At 41.8% G+C, this 22,760-nt stretch overlaps 1 protein-coding gene across 8 annotated transcripts in view; it reads left to right on the forward strand.

The window, feature by feature from the left end:
- RAPGEF6 (Rap guanine nucleotide exchange factor 6) overlaps window positions 1-22,760 on the forward strand; it is a 123,935-nt gene that overhangs the window by 87,562 nt on the left and 13,613 nt on the right. For 4 of the 8 annotated variants that reach the window (XM_069869355.1, XM_069869361.1, XM_069869360.1 and 1 more), the window contains 12 exons: window positions 1,016-1,259; window positions 1,571-1,728; window positions 2,741-2,755; window positions 5,600-5,840; window positions 6,934-7,317; window positions 9,543-9,754; window positions 11,057-11,180; window positions 13,658-13,681; window positions 16,303-16,523; window positions 18,808-18,999; window positions 19,948-20,082; window positions 21,476-21,589. In XM_069869355.1, coding sequence (XP_069725456.1) covers window positions 1,016-1,259; window positions 1,571-1,728; window positions 2,741-2,755; window positions 5,600-5,840; window positions 6,934-7,317; window positions 9,543-9,754; window positions 11,057-11,180; window positions 13,658-13,681; window positions 16,303-16,523; window positions 18,808-18,999; window positions 19,948-20,082; window positions 21,476-21,589 — 2,064 coding nt within the window. The remainder of the gene's footprint in view (window positions 1-1,015; window positions 1,260-1,570; window positions 1,729-2,740; window positions 2,756-5,599; window positions 5,841-6,933; window positions 7,318-9,542; window positions 9,755-11,056; window positions 11,181-13,657; window positions 13,682-16,302; window positions 16,524-18,807; window positions 19,000-19,947; window positions 20,083-21,475; window positions 21,590-22,760) is intronic. The other 4 variants (XM_069869356.1, XM_069869363.1, XM_069869357.1 and 1 more) reach the window with 3 other exon arrangements.

Here is a 22,760-nt window from a genome sequence, read left to right on the forward strand (position 1 = left end):
AATACCTCCTTTAAAATCTCAGTCAAATGGTCTGTTCTTTCTCCATTATCCTGTTCAGGCAACAGAATAACCATGACTACAGAAGTAACGAGGCAGTGCACAAAGCAGCTCCAGCCTCTGTAGTTGTATCTGAGACCTTCCAATGGTCTCCTTTTCTTATGTTCTTTCTCCGATTACCTGTCCTTGATCACTGTTGATTTTATTTTCAGTTATTATTTTCCATTTATCACTGTTCAGGAGAAAAAAGTTTCCAGGTGGTTGTTTGTTAGCATAATGCCAAAGAAATGTGAAACATCCACAGTAACTGGTGCTCCACACTGATGTGAAATGACATGAAATAAAGCGTAGCTCTAACTGAGACAGTGATAGGTTGTTCATTTGTGTTATAAATGTAAGCAACATGTGTTTAGGAGTGGATTCTAATCTCTTCCTGCTAGCTGATATAATTTCAAAGTGATTTCACTGATAAATTGTAATGAATTCATGTCTTGAAGCTTTTTTCAGCATTGATACTTATTATCCTCTCTTTTTAATAGAGTGCTAAGTGCCCTGGTGCTGACAATGAGCAATTCCTGTTCTTATATTCCAATCTCTGCTGTGAAGGCTTGTAGCATTAAATTTTATTTCATAGCAGAAATACGCAATTTGACTGGGAATTCCTGTACAGAAAATCCAGGTTGCGTTGCTCAGAGGGACAGTCTGAATCATTTCCTCTCTACAGTCTGCATTCTCCCAGTATCACTGTTTTTGTCAGAAAATACTGAATTTCTGACTTGAGTCATTTCAAAAGATGTAAAAAGAGTTTTAAAAGATCTTTAAGAAAGATTTATATAGGTAAAACGATTTGAATAATTTGTTTTCACCTTTTATACATGGGAAGACGCACAAAGAACGTAATAGACACTATTTTTTCCATGGAATTATATCTTCAAGAATGTCAGTGCTGGTAATAAACTGGCTTAGCCTTATAAATGCAATAGGAAATCTGAGTGGCTTCTGTTCTCTCCCCTTACAGTGTTCAAGGAGCTGCTCTGCAGGATAGGACAAGAGAAGAATGGAATTCCCCATATTCCAAAAATCGCGGAGAAGAAAAACAACCGTTATTCCATCCCAGATATGCCTGGAGATGTGGAACAGATGTTTCCTCGTGAAAAAGGAAACAAGAAAATGAAAGCAAACACTGTGTCTGGTGGGAGAAACCGAATCAGGAAAATCTTGGACAAGACCCGCTTCAGCATCTTGCCTCCAAAACTGTTCAGGTTTGTCAGATGTGGTCAAAAAACTATTGTTCCTTGTTAAGCTGGAATATTTTAGTTGTTTATTATCTTGAATCTGCTTTGGTTTTCAAAGAAATGCAGCAAATCTGACCCATAAATGCAGAACAAGACCAAAATATCTTTTCTCTCCCAGTGAACACTTCCAAATCTCCTTTTCCTCTCTCCTTGCTTTGAAAGCCTGTCTACAATGGCTGATTAAAAGAACTGAGTGCCACTATTTCTCTTAGTTTTGTTCATCCCAAAATGACTATAGGGAGCTTAGTGCACAGAATTGAAACCGAATTGTTTTGCAGTGATGGGAGCGTGAGCCAGTCGCAGGACGACAGCATCGTGGGGACGCGGCAGTGCAGGCACAGCCTGGCCATCATGCCGATTCCAGGAACGCTCTCATCCAGTAGTCCTGACCTGTTGCAGCCTACAACGAGCATTCTGGATTTCTCTAATCCTTCAGGTAAAACAACAGCATTGGTTTGGTTTACAGGATGGTCACAAGGCAGCTGGTTCAGGGGGGAAATTACATCTCTTACCAGCACCAGACATGCCGAGTGCAGTTACCCGTTTATCTTGTGGTCCAAACTGAAAATCCGAGCCACCTGAACCTCTTGCCTGTTTTTTTTGTATGTGACACTTAGCTTGTTTTTCTAAAGAAAACCATTTTGCTACCTCTGAGGATCTTACAGGAGTTTACCAGAGCTCTGGTGGAAGCAGATTGTCTTCGTCTGCAACACTTTTTTTTTTGCCATCTCTTCCTAATACTAGCACTCCTGGCACCCTCTGAATATGTATTTCAGCAATATTGTGGATAGAGCAGGACTGCTCTGGTACCAACACAGTGAAATTCATGTTTGATGTTTCACAAATGTTATGTATATTCACCTGAAAACCTGAGAAATGGTTTGAGATGTGTCGTTGTAGTCTGTGCTTTCGTTGCTGTGACTGTAGGGGTACATTTTACGGGGTGGCTGCCCGAGGTATTTGTTGTTATGCCCAGCTGCCTGTAGGTGTGCCGAGGCAGAATCTTGTTTCCCAATTTCAAGTGTAATTCTGTGCATAATTACGTATTCTGCTAAGTGCCTCATGGCTCTGACTTACATTTATGTAAACTTGCAGATTTCCCCTTTAAAAGGGATGTACCCAGATAGATCCTATAAAATGCATAAATATCCCTTTCAAACATGTTCCCTTTTTTTCTGCAAACCCAGGTTCATGCTGTCTGCGTGACAGCTACACGCATGTTCTCTAAGAATCTTCATTTAATACTATGCTGTATAATACGAAATGTTAATAACTAGCCATTCTTACCTTTGATTTAAGTTTACCGTAACAAATACGCTATCACTTCTGAACAGCAGAGAATACAGGAATGTTTCTGACAGCTTACTGCTTACACTTGATAAGTTTTGTGAACATTTCAGTCTCAATTTGGTGTTGACAGAGTGTTTTTTCTTTTTTCCCTGCCACAGCTGTTGGGTTTTACTGTAAGTATCCTCATGTGCAGCATCCCGTAGACCTTAATATTGCATGGCTTGCCTGTTAAACTTAACACTTTCATACATTGTGTTGACATAGTTGTCACTGTCAGGGCACTAGCTAGCCCTGTGCCCTTAGATGACACACATCCATCGCCTCTCTTTCTGGGCACAGTGCTGTATGGAGGCCGACACCTGCATTTGATTCCAATTTCCACCACTGACATGTGGAATGACCTTTGGCAGGTTACTCAGTTCTCTGTGACCTTGCTATAAAGGAAGGATTTGCTCACATCCCCTTATAGAACTGAAGTTTAGATGATAATGCAGTTTGAGTTTTAGTTTCTTCATCTCTTGGACTCTGTAACTAAAACTGTGTGCATGCAAACTTGAAATGTTTTGTATTGTCAGCACAAGCTGAATAACACATAAGAAAATAATTTTTATTAATGCTTACCTGCTTAAAAGCGAAGACCATGAAGGCAGATGTGCTTGTAATGTTTCCCTCCTCTGTCACAAGTTACACTAAGTTTTGATGTTAGTTGCATGGTTATTTGGTTATTCTTTTTTTTTTTTTTCTTTTTTCCCCCTCTCCAAATTACCTTTCAGTTTTGTTTTATACCTTAAGTGTGTTCTGATGTGCAGGTATATTGATACAAAGGAATTGATGTTTGCCTTTTCTGTCAATTTATCATGATTTTTGAGTGCAGGCATTTTCCAAATTATTCCATGTGTCGTTTTCACTGATTTCACTCTGAAATAAGTACATAATATTTATCTTTCACTTTCATCGCACCCATTCATGTACTCATGGAGCTTTTCAAATTCAACTGTTAAGGAGCTACTTCAGTATTGGGGTAGTCATAATAATGAAACCATTAGTAGAATTAGTTTTAAATTAGGTTTATTTTTCTTTAACACCCTGTTTCGTCCTATCTTCCACTTTATTTACAGCTGATGTTGAGGCTTTTCTTTTTCCTAATGGGCGGAAACTTTTGATGCTGGGTGATAAATTACCTGCTTGCTTTCTGCCCTGAAATTCATGCTACTTGCCCCAACAACATCACTAAGTTCTGATGCAAGAAAAGGTAACCCCAAGGTTTCCGCCCCATTAGGGAGAATCTTCATTTCATCCTTAAGCAGTGGATTTTGACAGAGTTAAGATTAGTGTGTAGTTGGTGGGGAAGCGGCATGTAAAACTGAGATCATTGAGCTGCTGCTGGCAGGACCTCACAGAATCATTGAATAACCAGGTTGGAAGAGATCCACAGGATCATCGAGTCCAACCATCCCTATCAAACACTAACCCATGTCCCTCAGCACCTCGTCCACCCGTGCCTTAAACGCCTCCAGGGCAGGTGACTCAACCACCTCCCTGGGCAGCCTCTGCCAGGGACCAATGACCCTTTCTGTGAAAATTTTTTCCTAATGTCCAGCCTGAACCTTCCCTGGTGGAGCTTGAGGCCATTCCCTCTCGTCCTGTCCCCTGTCCCTTGGGAGAAGAGCCCAGCTCCCTCCTCTCCACAACCTCCTTTCAGGCAGTTGTAGAGAGCAATGAGGTCTCCCCTCAGCCTCCTCTTCTCCAGGCTAAACACCCCCAGCTCTCTCAGCCGCTCCTCATAAGGCCTGTTCTCCAGCCCCCTCACCAGCTTTGTTGCTCTTCTCTGGACTCGTTCCAGAGCCTCAACATCCTTCTTGTGGTGAGGGGCCCAGAACTGACCCCAGGATTCGAGGAGCGGTCTCACCCGTGCCGAGTCCAGAGGGAGAAGAACCTCCCTGGCCCTGCTGGTCACGCCGTGTCTGATCCAAGCCGAGATGCCATTGGCCTTCTTGGCCACCTGGGCCACTGCTGGCTCACGTTCAGTCCCTGTCAACCAACACCCCCAGGTCCCTCTCCTCCAGGCAGCTTTCTAGACAGACTTCTCCTAGTCTGTAGCACTGCCTGTCGATGCACAGCCCAGCAGACGATGTGCCTGGCAGCAGCGCTGACTCTCTCCAGGCAGAGGGAAGCCTGGCTGTTCCCTCCCCTGTAACAGGTGCTGCCCTGCGTGGGATTCTGGGCTCTGCTTTGCAGAGTTTTACATCAGCGTGCACTCTGACTCTGGACAATTTTTTTTCCCCAATCAGTGTTTTGAAAATCAAGCCTGCTGCAGTAACTAGTGGAGCAAAGTATTTGCAGTCATCAAACTGTAGCCTAAACGTGTGTTTCTTTAGATATTTATTTCCTGCTGTAGGCTGCCTCAGATAAAGCTGTTCTCTAATGCATTTATAATGCATAAAATGTGCTATAAATAACTACCCTAGCCAAAGAATTAACTGCTGGCAGCAGCTGAGTTCCCTCAGGGTGATAGAACGAGTGTAAAAATTTGCAGCTAGTTATGGGAGCAACCAGATCTCCTTTCCTATTCATATCCTCCCACCTGCAGCCCATCCACACGTGCTTGGTGGCTTCCTGACCCTGGGAAGAGTGTCCTGGCACACGTGTTGGTCCTGGCTCTCACAAAGACAAAAGAGCCAAAGAAGGAATGATGCTGCCAAAGTAGAGACACGCTAAGAAGGACAGTGAACAGCTTAGTGATGTATGTAGATGTCTTGTGCTTTGATTGTGGTCATAGGGTAAATAAATTCAGCTGTGGAAATGCAGAGAGAATAAGAGTTGTCCTTCTAACTCGTCTCAGAATTAGGGGACATAACTGATCCTTTCAGGAGTATTTTTCAAGTCCAGCATGGCTTTTTTCTTGCTATCTGTTTATTTGTTTTCTGGTTATCAAATAATACAGTAAATGACCTGGCATCTTGTCAAGAGAAAAGTAGCTTCGTGCCATAAAAGTGTCATTTATTCTGTTCTTTTAGATATCCCGGATCAAGTAATAAGAGTTTTCAAAGCAGACCAGCAGAGTTGTTACATCATCATCAGCAAAGACACTACAGCGAAAGAGGTGGTGAGTCACGCTGTCCATGAATTCAACCTGACGGGAGCCCCGGACACCTACTCCCTCTGCGAGGTGTCTGTCAGCCCCGAGGGAGTCATCAAGCAGCGGAGACTCCCGGATCAGTTCTCCAAACTGGCCGACAGGATTCAGCTCAATGGACGGTAAATACACCCTTGGTTTGATTTCAGTTGGGATTTGCCTTTGTCTTTTAGGATTGAAACATTCAAAAGAAACATTGGGGAGGGATGTTTTAATTAAAATAGACTGTTGTCTATTAGAGGAACAGGCAAGCAAATGCCAGTAACTTATAGTCCTCTCTCTTTTCTTCCTTGTTTCACCTTCCTCTTCTGCTCCCAAAACTCCTGTTCCCATAACTACAGCCGACTTGCTTGATGACAGCTGGATTTAGCAGATCAGGATAACTTATATAGCAGCTTACACTTAAAGAGACAAAAATTATATTCTGACGCTTTCTGCATATACTTCAGGATTAAAACCTGCAATTAATCTCCTTCCCAATGATGTCATGTTGCAGTGAACCCATACTAACCTTCCATTTTTATGTAAACTGTTCTGAATGTTTCTTAAATGGTGTTTCAGTTTTATCTGATGAGCTGATCCGTACCAGAAGAAAGTTTATTAAGTACAGAATTCTTTAGTCTTCTTTGCTAGGCAACAGAGGGAATTTATGAGGAAGAAACTTTCGTATATCTGAAAGTGATCTGCCTGGGACCATGAAAATGAGTTTTCCAGATACATTTTCATTTCCTGAATACTATGTGCTTTATGTAAATATTAATAGGCCACACTGAATTTATGTAAGAAACCATACTGAATTTGTATAAGAAATAGAGAAATACATTAACAAGATTTCTCAGGTCTAATGTGTATTTAAAATGTTACTTCACTGCTGAATTTACGAATGGAAAAGTAACTGACACTTTTCTGAAGGTGAAAGCTGCAGTGTGTTGCAGATTACAGTATGGAAAATAGCAGAGAGAGATTAAAACAGCTTTTGAAATGTTTTATTTACTTCAGTAATGATGTTATTCTATACTAGGTAAAGTACAAGGTTATGCTGCCCGTTCTTTCCTCTGTCTTTGTCTCTTACTCTGGGTTGTCAACAGTAATGTGGAAATACGCTCAGGTAAACACCCCTGCAGTGTCAGTGACGTCCCCGTTGATGGGTATAGTTCAATGTCTTTGCCCTGAATAGTGTCTCTAATGTTTTCTTCTACCTCCATTATTCTGCAGGTATTATCTAAAAAACAATATGGAGACAGAGACCTTATGCTCGGATGAGGATGCTCAAGAGCTACTGAGAGAAAGCCAAATTTCCCTCCTACAGCTGAGCACCATCGAGGTCGCCACTCAGCTCTCCATGAGAGATTTTGATTTATTTCGCAATATTGAGCCTACCGAATACATCGATGACCTTTATAAGCTGGACTCCAAAACAGGAAATGCTCACCTGAAACAGTTTGAAGATGTCATAAATCAAGAGACCTTCTGGGTTGCCATGGAAATCTTAGCGGAGCCCAACCAGCTCAAGAGAATGAAGATTATTAAGCATTTCATTAAAATTGCCCTCCACTGTCGAGAATGCAAGAACTTCAATTCCATGTTCGCAGTTATAAGGTAAAATACTTCCCATTTGTCACATCTGATACATGCTGTCAAAGGCAATTCTGTTAATCTGAAAGGAAAGAGAAGAAATAGGTGTATCCTGAACAGATCACCGACGGTGCCGGGGCCGTTTAGGGAATTACCAGGATTTCAAAACCCAGGCTGTAGAGCGAGATGTGCTGTCACTGCAGGCGTCGCCTTCCTCAGTCTCAGCAGCTCAGTCTGACTGCGGTGGTTGATGTGACTGTCTCTGTTTAAACTGTTACCTAACAGGCAAAGAGAAGACTTGAACAAAAGTGCTGTTTGATTGATGAACTTCTGAAACCTGCCTGAACATTGCTGTCATTTTGTGTGGTTCTGGCACCCAATTTCCTGTCTTTTTCCTGTCATTGTTACTTTTTCAGTGTGCACTGAGTCATATCGGCGATGATGAGATTGCTTTATTTCTTCCTTTCATTGTAAGAACTTCCTTAAATCAGTCTTGTTTTAGCTTAATTTTCCTTTTCATTCTTTCCTGTCATCTGCTTGCTTCTCTTTTTTTTCCCTTCGTTTGCGCATTTAGACTTTCTCTTCTGATATATACTAGATGCTGCTACTTTAGCAGCGTGACTTCAGCATTTCCTTTATTTGCAATTATCCTACACCCAGGTTTTGCTTTAAGAATGGAAAAAAAAAAAAAAAAAGCGCTGTGATTCATCAGACAAAGATCTGGATTCATGCCGTATCCTAGTGCCAGCACTAACTTTGAAAATACCGTTTTGGAATGTTTTCATCCATATCTAGCCAGTTTATCAAATGGTGTTGGCTTCACTTCAGTTATACATGAAAGAATTCATTAATTTCCTTAAAGGGTGCTCAGAAGCCATTGGGGCTGTGGCTCCTTATTACACGGTGAATACACTTAGGGATGCTGAATCTAATTTCTATTTTCTGCTCTCTAATTTCTCATGGTTTATTGTAGGTGGAGAAATGACTCTTCCTGATTCTCAGTTAAGTCTCGTCAAGCCATGACTGAAATGGTCTTTGGTCAAAAAAAAAAGCAAATAAGTTAGCTTTTGTTTTACCCTTCCTCCCCGAGGAATATTTTTCTTTTAGCATGTGCCATGGGTTCTTTCTTGCCTTGCATTGTGTATCAATGTGATGCCACATTTCAACTGGCTCAGGTTGCCCAGAGCAGGGGTGGCTGCCCCATCCCTGGAGGGGTTTGAGGCCAGGCTGGATGGGGCTTGGAGCCCCTGATCCAGCAGGAGATATCCCTGCCCGTGGCAGGGGTGGGACTGGATGGGCTTTAAGATCCTTTTTGACCCAAACCATTCTATGATTCATGAAATAGGAAGATAACTACCCTAATGCAGCATGTGAAGGAGGAGCTGTGTGGTGGCACATGTTTGATTTCTCAAGCGAGGGAAGGCTTTGTTTGTGATTTGACAATAGCATGGAGAGAAATCTGTATGAGGAAAGTAAAACAAATACGAAATAACGTTTTGAAGCTTTCAAAATGAGATAAAAAATGATCTTAGAACAAGTTCAGTAATCGTGTGGTTCTGGATTTACTAATGAACGCTGGAGAACATCACTTTGCTGTTCTGCAGCTATGAGAACTTTACAATCATTGCAAAATTTCTTGAGCAGAGTTGGTGACAAATAATGGCAAGGAGAATGGATATACTGATCTATTTCATTTATTTTAATTATTTTATTGCATCCAACTAATTCGAACTTAATGAGAATGCAGGCACAATGACAATTTTTAGCACATCTGCTGTTCCTAGTTCTCAGTCTGTCTGTATTTCTTTACAAATACTCCAAACAGGCTCCTCTTATTTCCTGCTGCTTTTACTCAGGATAAATTCTTGCTGTTCTCACTTGCTGCTGTAGCCGTGTATTCCCTTCATTAGGCTTTCACCCTTTTTGTCCTTATTGTGGTAAGCAGTGGTTCTTGGATTAAATGGGCATCAGTCTTGTGCTAGAGCGATTGTTTAGGCAGGCTGACGTGAAATTTGTACCTTGTGAATAGGAAGCAGTTGTGCTTTCGTAGTTCTGCTTTTCACACGCTCACAAGAGTGAACGGCAGACGTTTGTTGTGACGATCTCTCAGCCTGACGTTCACCCAGCTGTACAGTTAACCTTGTGAAAGCTATTTTTAATCCTTAAAACAAAAATCCCCAACCCTTTATTTCCTTATGAAAGGTCATGATTCCGCTAACAGCCAATAATGAAATGTATCTGCCTTGCAGCGGGTTAAACCTTGCACCGGTAGCGCGTCTGCGAGGCACGTGGGAGAAGTTACCCAGCAAGTATGAAAAGCACCTCCGAGACCTTCAAGATCTTTTTGATCCATCTCGAAACATGGCAAAATACCGCAACATCCTTAGCAGCCAGAGCATGCAGCCTCCAATTATTCCACTTTTTCCTGTTGTCAAGAAGGATATCACGTTTCTGCATGAAGGTAATGCCAGACAGAGAGAAATAATAAACCAAGCGCTGAATATGCTTTAACCTTTTTCGTTAGTGAGCGGTGATCCGACAAATGGCTGAAAGAAGCTGCCTCCAGTAGGATGCTTTTGCTGCAACCTTTGTAGGAGGAATATAAAATACAACTCTGTGTAGTGGAAGAGACTGATCCTAGACAAAATGTTAAAAATTAAATGCATGTTTTTACTATTTTAAAAGCAATGCTTAATCATCAACTGCCTTCAGGTTTAGGGTGGAGGAGGAGGTGAGTGTGTGAACTGGTAATTACGCTGCTTTGGATATATTTCTCTTACAAAAACCTGTTGCTGCAATGTTCCTGGGTTTTCGTCCCATGTTGTGGCTTTCAGACAGCTCCGATGATATGACACCTCCTACTCTTGCTTGCAACATTTTCAAAGGGTTTTGTTTAAACATTTCCATTTTTTTCTTTCTATACAAAGTTCTGTTCACAAGTGAGAAAGATTTTAAGAATTTCCAAATATGCTCAATTCTTGGTTGTGACGTTTCAAAACTGTTTAGTAAGGATATGGATCTGTTCAGGCGAGTCCAGAGGAGACCATGAAGATGATCTGAGGGCTGGAGCCCCTTCCGTATGAGGACAGGCTGAGAGAGCTGTGGTTATTCAGCCTGGAGAAGAGAAGGCTCCAGGGAGACCTTCCAGCACTGAAGGGGGCTCCAGGAAAGCTGGGGAAGGGCTTTTGATCAGGGAGTGCAAGGGTAGGACGAGGGAAGAAATGTTTTGCTGTGAGGGTGGGGAGGCCCTGGCCCCAGTTGCCCAGAGCAGGGGTGGCTGCCCCATCCCTGGAGGGGTTCCAGGCCAGGCTGGATGCGGCTTGGAGCCCCTGATCCAGTGGGAGGTGTCCCTGCCCGTGGCTGGGGTGGAACTGGTTGGGCTTTGAGGTCCTTCTAACCCAAACCATTCCATGATTCTATGAATTTCAGAATGTGAATGCTGTTGATGCCAGCCCTACATTTATATGAACATCTACACCGATTTATTGGGCATAGTTCACTTACTCCTTTGTTCTCCTACTAATACTTGTTAGTCGAGCAATACATTAGCAAGAGCAATGCTCATTAGTCTGAGTGGGACTGACTGCTGTTTGTGTTTTGCCAATTGTATTTTGCCAGAGTTTCCTGTTTTCTTGCTGTTTTGATCGAAGCAGTTTTGTTGATGGTGGGAGGAAAGGTAATGTGGGCGACTGAGAAACACATTGCCCATTAAAAAAGTTTTTCTGATTATTTTTTCCGTCTGTGTGTGTGTTTCAATTTGCAGGAAATGATTCCAAAGTGGATGGCCTGGTGAATTTTGAGAAACTCAGGATGATTGCCAAGGAGATCCGCCAAGTTGTTAGAATGACCTCGGCAAACATGGACCCGGCTGTCATGTTCAGGCAAAGGTGTGCAACTTAGAAAGGCAGTAGGATCGAAGGGGTCTCAGCGTGGGGGGGATCTGGGTTTGTGTGTGCATCAGTACGTTGGTATTTCATTGTGTAACCTGTCATCACCATTCTCCCTCAGAACCACAACCCTTATTTGACATAAGGGTTGACACTTCCAACACCTGCTTTTAACGACTGCGAAACCAATTTGTTGGCTTTAAAAAGCCAAGAAAAATAGGGTTTAGTTTTAATGGTACATATTTTTGCTGAATAAAATGTTAGTGTCAGTAGAGTTTGAGGAGAGTATAATATTATGGAATAAATCATATTCATATTAAAAAGCACCCAAATCACCCATCTATAAACCTGCAGTGTTGCTTCAAAACAAATCTCCACTGGTAATGCATTGAAAACAAACAAAATATTTTTTATTTGTTCTAAACACAGCTTGTTCCACCTACATGCTGCTTGGTGTGTTCAGGCTGTAAGCAGGTGGAGGGTGTTTTCTTGTTTTATTTTTCCTTTATTGTGGTTTTTTTTCCCCGATGCATCATATCATCAGACTCTGCATTAACAAACTGCAGCGTAAAAGCACCACGACTTATAATCTGGTGCTGATCAACTCCAGATTGTATTTAGTGGAACTAAATAATTTCCTGCATCTGTTTGCTTCCCACTGACTGAACTAAAAGCATTAGCTATTTGTTGTGTCTGCACAGGGTCCTGGTGCCCGTAGGTCCCTGTCGAGAAGGGGTTTGTTCTCATTCCCTTGCAAAAACCCCTCAGGATGCAGCTCAGGTGGGAGATGGTGACTGGGTGATGTCCTGTGTTGAAGCACTACACGGTTTCTCCTTTAAAAAACAGAATCCTCTTTGGAGCAGTCTGCCAGGGGTGGTGCCTTCTGCAGCTCCTGGCCAGCGGTGGAGAGAGCGGAGCACAGGGGAAGCTTAGAATCACAGAATTGTTTAGGTTGGGAAAGACCTTTAAGTTCAACGAGCCCAAATGTAAACCTACCCCTACTAACTCCACCACTAAACCGTGTCCCTAAGCACCACTTCTACGCGGCCTTTAAAGCCCTCCAGGGATGGGGACTCCACCAGTGCCCTGGGCAGCCTTTTCCAGTGCTTGGCAGCCCTTTCTCTGAAGCCAAATAGAGCGTTTGTGCTTTATCCCTGACTAAGTCCCAGCTGATGGGTCACCCGTGCACTTGTGAATTGGCGTCAGCGTCTGAGTTCAGGTGCATCTGCACAGCAGAAGGCAGCAGTGTGTGCAAGGAGATGCGGCGTGAATAAGAGCGCAGAGATGTGGCACCGTGTCGTCCTGCGGTGGTCAGGATTCCCAGACAATCATCGATCCTGTCTGTTTTTTGCTTTCAAGGCTGCCTCCCAGGAAACTCAAGTATTTTGTTTAAAACCGGTCCAGTCAGGCTGGAGACAAAAATAATGGATCCCTTGTGAACGTTGTTTAAAGATGGGTTCATTTCAAAAGCGAGATTCACCTTTGTACTGTCTGAATTAGCAGAATTTCCTTTTTATCATGAAGTTATAAAGCTACTTATCGATCAGTTATGATTGCTTTCAGCAAACTTTGGCATTCTCAGATGAAATCAGCCTATAAATAGATTTCTCCACTGCCCTTTTCCCTGCACTTTCTAAGACCTAATGAAGTCTAATCATTAAATGAATTTAACAGTAAATAGTTACCTTCAGTATGTTTTTCAGAACCCATTTTAATGCCCATAATTTAAATTAAGCACACTGACATAAAATGCTTAGGCATCTAAATTAGAGATAGTGCCAGAGATTAAAAGAAAATAATTCCATGTTTTCGCATCATTTATATTCATTTTCATTGCCTCTGGTGTTTGATCTATCAGTTTGTGTTACGAAGCACCAATAAGTGCTTTTGAAGATTAAAAATGAACAAGAAAGGATGTTTGTTAGCGGCAACATGAGACTTGTTAGCAAGTTCATTACCGATTAATATAGAGCATCTAGTTTTTCTGCATGTATTTGGCAACTTGCTTGTTTTCCAGCAAGCAATCAAGAGAAAACAACGTCATAAACTTTGAATACTGATGATGGTTTCTCATGCACTTACTGCAGTCCTAATGCAAAGAGTAAATTAATTTAATCATACTTGCTTCAAGATGAATAAGTTAAACATTTTTTTGCTCGCTCCATCAGAATTGGATTTGACTTGTGGGAAATCACAAAAATTTAATATGAGTTTCATTTTTAATTCTGTAGGTTAAACTTCAAAATAAACCAAAAACTGATAGATGTTCATCCATATGAAAGTGTTTGAGCCAGCCCTGCCCTTGCATTCCATTAAAACATTGTGTTATTGTTTGAGAAGAATTTTGCTGTACAGAAATCTTTTCTTTTCTGTTCTTTCCTGTCTACATCTTTCTTCCTGACTCTCAACTGTTTTATTTTTTTCCTGTGCTTTTCTGTTCAAATACATGCTTCAATGTATATGGCTCTTGCTTACAGGAAGAAGAGGTGGAGAAGTTTGGGGTAAGTGTAGAGATGAATGCAACTAAGATAAATAAAGATTATGCAACTCTTAACATACTGCATCCTCCTCGTTAGTGCATGCATCTGAAATACAGCATGCATTTTATTAACCCTGCAATACTTAGTTTTTGGAAGACAGGAATAAGGGGTTACAGTCAATGCTACAGTGCAGCTATAAACATTCTGAGTTGCTTTTGTGTACCGGATAAGTTGTTTGAGTTTTGGCTTTATGCATTAAAAAACACCCTATTCTGCTGTTATATTGGAAGGATGTTTGTATTTGGGGAAATAAATAACCTGCTTTTTAACATGCAATAGAAAAAATTAAGCCATTCTGCATTTTAAACTGTAAGGACGCTTTGAATTGTGATAATGCTCTAGTAATTTCCCCCAGGAGTCTGAGTTCAAGCTTCAAAGTATTTATTTTTAGTATGTGTTTAAAACGTATCTCACATCTCATACACGAAAATCCTCATTGATTTCACTGAGAGTCTTGATTGTGCAAGGACTGAATAATGAAATGACTAGAAGCGAGAACACTGGGAGTGCTTAGAGGCATTTTTGACTGACCCCCAGCAGGGATTTGAAGACGACGTCGTAGCCTTGTTTTACGAGGTGTCTTTTTGCCCACAGACTTACCCGTGTCCCTTTGTGCTTTTGCACTTTGAAATGCTGCTTTATGGCCTGTGGGCATCTGGTGCCAAGGCAGCAATTGGTTATGATGTCGATGTTGTGCATCGATGACGAAGGCAGAGCCGCTCACGGTGCTTTGTCCCCCCTGCAGTCCCTTATAGGCGGCAGAGAGGGCCTGGTGTGGCCGTGTGACGCATCCACAGAGTGTTCCCGGGTCCCTCTGCGCAGAGAAGGGATTTGCCCCCATCAGCGGGGAGGGAACAGGGCCAGGACTTGTGCCAGCCAAAGCGGGGACGTTGGTTTGGCTGCTGGTCCCTGGTGGGGCGCGAGCAGCCTGCGGATGCCCTTGTGCAGGGTCAGTGCTCACCTGGGAGCAGAGCCTAGGACCCGGCTGCAGCCACTCTGATTTCTGACCCTTGGGGTTACTGTGAACACAGTGAAGAAAGGGAGAATAATTTTCAAAGGAAGTTCAATTAAATTGTCTTAAAAAATTCAAGTCCACACTTCTAAGTAAAACAGTGTGTACACAAGCAATAAAATATTTACGTTATTACAGATAAACATAATGTAGTTTCCTGTTCCTTTATGGAATAGACAGTAGCTTTGTTCTTGCTCTTAGGAGACAGGAGCTCTCTCTTGGTGTGAAGAGGTGTGAACAGACCATCGTGTCTTTTGCTGCTCTTTGCCTACAACGACATTATTTCTTTATTTAAGCTATAAACTTCTGCCAGTTTTTAAGCTTCTGTTTTCTCTTAGATTGTTTAACATCTCTGAAGATCTTGCAGTCAGCTGTTTTCCACCACTTGTTATTTTTTAAGCTCCGTGTGGCCGATCCCTTAGACTTCCTCAAACAAAATGTTTCATTCTGACTTTTTCAGCCCTTACAGCTCTTCTGTGCTGGAGATTGATTGTTCTGCCACTTGTGATTCTGTAAACGTATCCAACGTCTTGATAAACCTCTTTACAACTAATTTAGCCTTTTAAAATGAAATTATTCTTCTGAATGTTTAAAAAAACTGCACAAATTAACAATTTCAGCCAACTTCATTGACTCTTCTCATTCAAATTTACATGTAACGTGCACTGTGATCTCCATTTATTAAAAGCTGAGTTAGAACTGGTGTGGCCATCAGACTTTGGACATTTGAAAAAGAGGGGACGTGTATGTTTGGACAAGATCAGGTGTTTGGTTTCTGATTCAGCATGAATAGGAGTGGCTGTCAGGGACAGTAACTTATGTACATTAAGAATTCGTGGATTATTTATTTCTGCTTAAGTTGCTGGTGGAATTGGCTCAAAATTAGCAGCATGGAGGAATGTTGTTGTTCGTAGATGCCCCTCTTTACAAGTCTGAGCATATGTGTGTTACTGCTGCCTTCCTGACCTCTGTTGGGATACATTTTTTAACAAGCTGTTCTTCTATGAATGCTTTTATTTAATTGGAGAAAGAAGTTGAGTGCGTAATAAAATGTACTTTGCATATTTAACATAATTTCCTCCCTTATTTAAACATTGTCCAAAGCTTAATTTTCTAAGAGGATTATACCAGTCACTCGCTTCTGTACTCAGATGAAGTTTCTATTGTGAGCCTGGTGCACGCAGTGGGTAGCAAATTCCTTAAAGCAACAAAGTTATCAAGTTCCTCCCTCTTGCAATCTCCAGCTGAAATAGCGTGGGGTTTGCAGCGCAAGACTGCGATTCATTAGCAGGGCTGAATTGGTCCTCTACACAGCGTTATACCTTGTTCTTGCTAGTGCCACACTTTCATACACAATCATTTTCTAGACTCAAATTCCTGCTATCGATTTACCAGAATATTTAAAGACAAGTGTTGTTTTAATGCTGTTCATCTTTTTAACTCATTTGCATCAGCATGCACTAGCCCTAACTGAAGATTACTGGTATTAATCTGCTTTGATGTGTGCTGCTGCAGCTCCTCCGTGCTGTTGAGAGCTAAAACTTTACTGCTTTGCTCTTTTCTTTTCTAGGTCTCTGAGCCAGGGCAGCACAAACTCGAACATGCTGGATGTACAGGGAGGTGCTCACAAAAAGCGTGCCCGACGCAGCTCACTCCTGAATGCCAAGAAGCTCTACGAGGATGCCCAGATGGCGAGGAAGGTGAAGCAGTACTTATCCAACCTAAATGTAGAGACAGATGAAGAAAAGATCCAGATACTGTCCCTTCAGTGTGAGCCTGCATATAGCACTCGTAAGTACCGTGATTTAGAATGGTGATGTGATCTATAAAATCTATAACGGTCTCGTTCCTTCTCTAGAAATACTCTTTTAAAATACTCTAGTGTCAATTCATGTACTGACTGTTTTAGCAGGCCAGCATTTATCTTCTGATCTTGATTGAGCTCAGAAAACTGCAGTGCTATTTTCTGTTTTGACCTATCGTTCTTAAACTGTTTCTTTTCATCAGTCTGGAAGGAAATTCAATAGTACATTAGCTCTATTCTTGCCCCGCTGTCCTTGTACAGCATTAGGAAGGATAAAAGTAACACTTACCATATGAACAGCAAGAAAATGAAAAGAGACAAAATCAATATAGAAACTGCAACGGATTACAGCTTAGAATAAATGAAGATTGTTGAGAAGGAGAATTTAGGTCAATGTAGACTGATGGGATTGACATGACTTGGCAGTCAGAAATTGGGGGCTACAGCAGGACAGTTTTTATAATTTGACTCGTGTGCAACTGTCTAACTAAACAAACAGCTGTCTGACCTGCTGCCTTACACAGCTCAGTAAAGTCTTACGTGAGAGCGAGAAGTGGTAATTGCATTTGATTGCGATGCTTTGAAATTTTCACTTGTTTGAAGGGTAGGTCTTTGTCAGAGTTGAAGACTAGTAACCTGGCTAATTAGTATTATGTTTTATGCAGCATTTTAAGACTGTTTTTCTCCTCAAATACCATTTTTGTCTCTGATGAGGTAAGTTAAAAGCCTGACTAGGAAATGACATTTTGAAGATAACATTTTAAGCCCTTTTCATTATTGAGGATTAAGAATACAAATCTGTGTTATTCCGTAAGGTGCTTTCACATGCAGTTTTATTTTTTAACATTTCCTTTTAACTAGCAGTGATGTAGGAATCCTGGAAACAGCCGTACCCGAGTCCCTTTTCAAAAGTGCATTTCTGTGTGTAGACGCTGGCTTTGTGCCTGAGGTTGCCAGAAATCACAGGTAGCTCTGAACAAAAATAAGCACAGCTTTATACATCGCTCTTAGACATGTTCTGCTTCTGCTGTGTGCATACGGATATGTAATAGCAGGGATGTTTCTCCTTAGAGATAACACCATTGTGGGTTTTATAACTTAGTCCCCTGCTGAAACAATAAATTCAAGCGTGTCACGAAGAAATCATGATGGATGATCTATGTGCAAACATAACAGGTGGCTGAACTATGCCCAGGAGACAAACAAAAACATTACAGGCTTGTTTTTCAATTGTTTTAAATAAATCATTCAAAATATTTTTTTTGCAGGGGTAGCCATTTAGAAGTAAAAATAGGGAATATAGGGAGTATGTACTAATATATACTGCTTGGTTTACTCCATGCAGTTAAGCAAATCAAGTGGGTTTTTTTTTAACCTTTCAGAAAAAAGGGAGGCGAAGGGTAAGTGGGTATACAAATAAACATGTAGGGGCGTATTAGTAAAGTACCCGTTTTTAGAAGTGGGAATTCCAACCCCCCAGGTAAAGGGTTTGGTTGTGGTTTTACCTGTAGTTTGCAGGGTGAGGGAGGCTGCCCTGCACTGAGGAACTGCCTCCTCGTGGCATTTGTTCCGATGGGGTTGGGAGCACTGAACTGCTCCACGGGATTTTTTCCGTACACATTTGAATTTTAACGAAGTAGCTTGCAATCAGGGAGATATTTTTTCTGTGCAGATAGGTTTTCCTGCACATATCCAGGAGATGAGGAGTCTCAGCTCCCCCAGCAGTGAGATTCCCCTGGCCTTGTTTGCAGAAGGAATGAGCAGCGGTAATGCTGCAATCCAGACTTTTCCAGGGGAATTTAAGGGGAAGTCAGATGGCCTCAACTCCAGAGTTTAATTGCTGTGCAATTAAAGTAAAACTGAACCAGTGCCCTGTGCTGTAAATCAGTTGTGCCACCTAGTGAAAGGTTTGATCCCAACTGCAAAACAGCTGTTCCTTCTCCCTTTGGTGGCCTTGGGTAAGTTTGAAGGAGGTGTTCGTATGGTTTTGCACTTTATGTACAAACATAGGAAATACCAACTTAAATTGCAGTAGAAATAAATCACATCTTTTGTGTTTGATAAAGTACCTCTGTGGCACCTTAAAGAGTTGACAGTTTTAATGCCATTTCACATAACGGTGTCTTCAGTGTCTTGGAACAGAAATGGTTTCAAAAAGGCTTTATCTGCTTCATACCGTGGTTGCTTTGACTGGATGGTTATACACAGAATAACTGTAATAATCCTGTGATTCAAAGTGCAAGATATTTATCTGCCAATTTTCCCTAACAGTGACAAAGAATTTAAGTGAGAGAAGAGGAGCAAAATCCTCAGAAATGTCTCCAGTACCCATGAGATCGATTGGCCAAACTGCTAAAGCCCATCAGCATCAGCAAAACAGGATGAGCCAAGTTCTTCAGGTTCCAACAGTGAATTTATACCCCAGCAGGAAAAAGGGGCTGACAAAGGATCATGTCACATTCAGTGAGTACTTTCAGCTCACCTGTCCGGAGAGCTTTCTAAATGCAGGGAGCAAGAAGGAGGAGCCGTTCCTAGCCATGTGGATTATTTGAGATACCATTATGCTTCACTTACTTTGTTCATTTGAAAACAGCTGAAGCGTGTTAGTCTGTTTTAAGAGAACCTGCTGTTTATTTAGTCACTTGCACAATCATTAGTAACTTTTCTTAAAACACCTAATCGGAAGGTACCGGCCCTAAAAATGCTGTTGATTTGTTATTTGTAACTTAGTGCTTTCAGTGCCAGTGCTTATCTATACCTGTATAGCTTTTTCTCTTGGACTCAAGAATGCCTTCCAACTGAAGTGATCTTAACATCTCTCTGGAACAGGGCAGACATACAGCATTAAGTCTTTTACTGTGTATTTCTGCATTCTAAAGAGATCCTTGTACAAATGGAGCAGAACAGCCTGGCTTGTTTCTTTTTATGACAAAATGAAGTATATCATATTTAGGTGAAATTATTTAAACAAATCACAGGCATTTAATATTTTAACCTCTGGAACACCGAGATAATAACGCTATTGTCAAATGAATCAGTGTGTGCTATTAGTTGCTTGTACTGAGCATGATTTTTTTTTCTGTTTCTAAATTTGCTAGTCGCAAAGCAGTATTATGTATTAAAAGCGTTTGACCTACTTGCATAACTGTTGTATCATTTGAAAGCTACAATTGTGGGTTATTAAATGAAGTTGGTTGCAGTTAGTAAATGATATGTGAGCAGTAGCAGAGGCCACTGCTACCTGGTCCGAATTGGAAATGGGGACTGCCTCCACGTGCAGAATTCTTCTGAGTATCTGCTTCTCTCTTTGCCAAATACTCCAGTAGTTCAACATGGTGCTTATTTATAGTTTAAAAAGATATCATTAACTTAAAGAATAATATGCAGTAAATGTTTCTGTTGGTTTCCTAGGTACAGGCTCCCCACAGAAGTCATTAAGCTTGTCTGAGGAAGTCAGCAGTAAGAAACAAACAGATGACACTATGTCCATGGCATCTTCTTTGCACTCCAGCCCTCCTGCTTCTCCTCAGGGCTCTCCACGCAAAGGTACGTGTGAACCAGAATGTTTGGCGTGCATGGCAGCATCTGTCTTGGAAACTTGAAACCCGGGTGGGCAGGGGCAGGAATATTGGTTGCTAACAATGTGTAAGAAAAATAGTAGTTTAGAAGACTCATGTGAAGAACAGAATCATCTCTTTCTATGAGTAGATGTTGTATTTCAATGTATTTATATGTTTTAATCTTAAAAGTCACCTACTCTTTAAAAAGGGAATAATTGTTTTCTTAAAAACTGCCTCAGTGCTTCTGACAGAATTCCTAGTAGGTCTTGACAGCTGATTCTCGCCAGCGTATTGGTGCAGGTTTAGGTGGTTGGTTGTGTGAATGGCAGTTGCACACCTGGGGATTTCTTGAAGAGGACAGTGGTGCACAGAAACTGTGGCTGTTGAGACGTCTTATGTTTTTGCCTCAGGTAGCTGCAATATCCAGTGAGATGGAGCTGGAAATAAAACACTGTTGTCATTCTCCAGAGCAGATGATTTTTGTTAGCTACAAAAGCAGCAGTGCATCCATTGAAATCCTTGAGCCACTATTCATACTTTTTGTTCTTGTGCACAGGGCTTTGTATACATCCCTGTCTATCATGATACCCTGAGAATCCCTTTATTTTTGATGGCTTCTTCTTAAAAGACCTGCATCACTTCATCATTAGTCAACCTTGGATGGGAATTCATTTGAAATCTCTTAACAGCAATTTGTAGTCAGCCACTGTGGTCAGTGTGGAACGGAGTAAGGTGTTTCTCCCTCCCTTCTGTGCTGCTTTTGACTCACTGACAGCCCAAAGCCACTGGATTAGCATGGCATGGCACGGTGACTTACTGCATCTTCTCACCCTTTCCAGTGGGAAATCATGCTGCTTTGTCCACTTCTGCCTTCACAGATACCTCTAGGAGAATGCCACTTATTTTCCTTAAACACAGCGTGTGTATAAAAAGCTTAATTACTTGTGTTACCAAACCAAGTTCCACTGAGATTCTTGAGCATCGCTTATAAACATCTTATTTTTGTTAACTTTCATATGGTTCTTTGAAAACAATATTGTGTTTCTTTGGGAATATCTCATTAATTCAACTTGCCTTCAGCGTATTTTTAGCACTGATCTAATTTGATTGAGGTGATCATAGCCTGTTGTATGCGTTGTGCTAGCAGCTCATTGAACTAAAATTAGGTGCTTCACAGACAGCGGTAAGGCATAATTTTTGGCATGAACCCATTCCACATAATTTTAGATGTCATTTTTCTTTTGAGCTATACCCAAGTGATATGCAAATAGGATTGAAGAAAAAATGTTTTAAAATCAAGATGTCGTTGTTTTTTATCTTTATTTATCCCTATTTATCTTGTCACTTATCAAGATCTGCATGTGTGTTCTTTGTTGTAGTTGGTAACATCCAAAGATCAGATAATTGCAGTCAAATGAATCTCTCTGGCTCTTCCTCATCACTCGCCAGTGAAACCAGCAACAAGAACAGTGGACAACGCAGCTATGGAATAGGTGGGGCTTATTTGCAAAAGAAAATCTAGAGGATTTTCAAAGCTAGAGAGAGTTCTGACATAAGTGAAAAGAGAGAAGGTGAGAGTGAAAAGGCAGAAGCTGAGCGTGAGCACAGGAATATGAAGGGATCCTGGTTTAGAAGACTTAGGGAAAGAAGCTTCTTCAGGGAAAGAAAATCTTTTACTGAGAAAAGGGAAGCAGAGCACATTAAAGCCTCAGAAAGGAAGGAAAACCGAAAGGAGAAAGACAGTGATGCTCTGAGTACAGCAAGTATCAATAGCAACAGCGTTCTGTGGACTTCTTACTTGCCTGTGCATGAAGTCTAGAAAGAGAAGGAAGACTCCATGATGTATTTTTAGAAGAAAGACTATGATGTCCGCCTTATGTCGGATATACTGATCTTAGATATCTAAGTTATGTTAGCATTATTCATTTACATGTTTAAGCTGTTTAATGTGCTTCTCTTCGAGAGATTTGTGTCAGTTATTTATAGCTAATCACCATAGAATCATAGAATCACCAGGTTGGAAGAGACCCACAGGATCATCGAGTCCAACCGTTCCTATCAAACACTAACCCATGCCCCTCAGCACCTCGTACACCCGTTCCTTAAACCCCTCCAGGGCAGGTGACTCAACCCCCTCCCTGGGCAGCCTCTGCCAGTGCCCAATGACCCTTTCTGTGAAAAATTTTTTCCTAATGTCCAGCCTAAACCTCCCCTGTCGGAGCTTGAGGCCATTCCCTCTTGTCCTGTCCCCTGTCCCTTGGGAGAAGAGCCCAGCTCCCTCCTCTCCACAACCTCCTTTCGGGTAGTTGTAGAGAGCAATGAGGTCTCCCCTCAGCCTCCTCTTCTCCAGGCTAAACACCCCCAGCTCTCTCAGCTGCTCCTCATAAGGCCTGTTCTCCAGCCCCCTCACCAGCTTCGTTGCCCTTCTCTGGACTCGCTCCAGAGCCTCAACATCCTTCTTGTGGTGAGGGGCCCAGAACTGACCCCAGGATTCGAGGAGCGGTCTCACCAGTGCCGAGTCCAGAGGGAAAAGAACCTCCCTGGCCCTGCTGGTCACGCCGTTTCTGATACAAGCCAAGATGCCATTGGCCTTCTTGGCCACCTGGGCACACTGCTGGCTCATATTCAGTCGGCTGTCAACCAACACCCCCAGGTCCCTCTCCT

Source organism: Phaenicophaeus curvirostris, chromosome 15 (genome assembly GCF_032191515.1).
Source record: "Phaenicophaeus curvirostris isolate KB17595 chromosome 15, BPBGC_Pcur_1.0, whole genome shotgun sequence".
Lineage (NCBI taxonomy): Eukaryota > Metazoa > Chordata > Aves > Cuculiformes > Cuculidae > Phaenicophaeus > Phaenicophaeus curvirostris.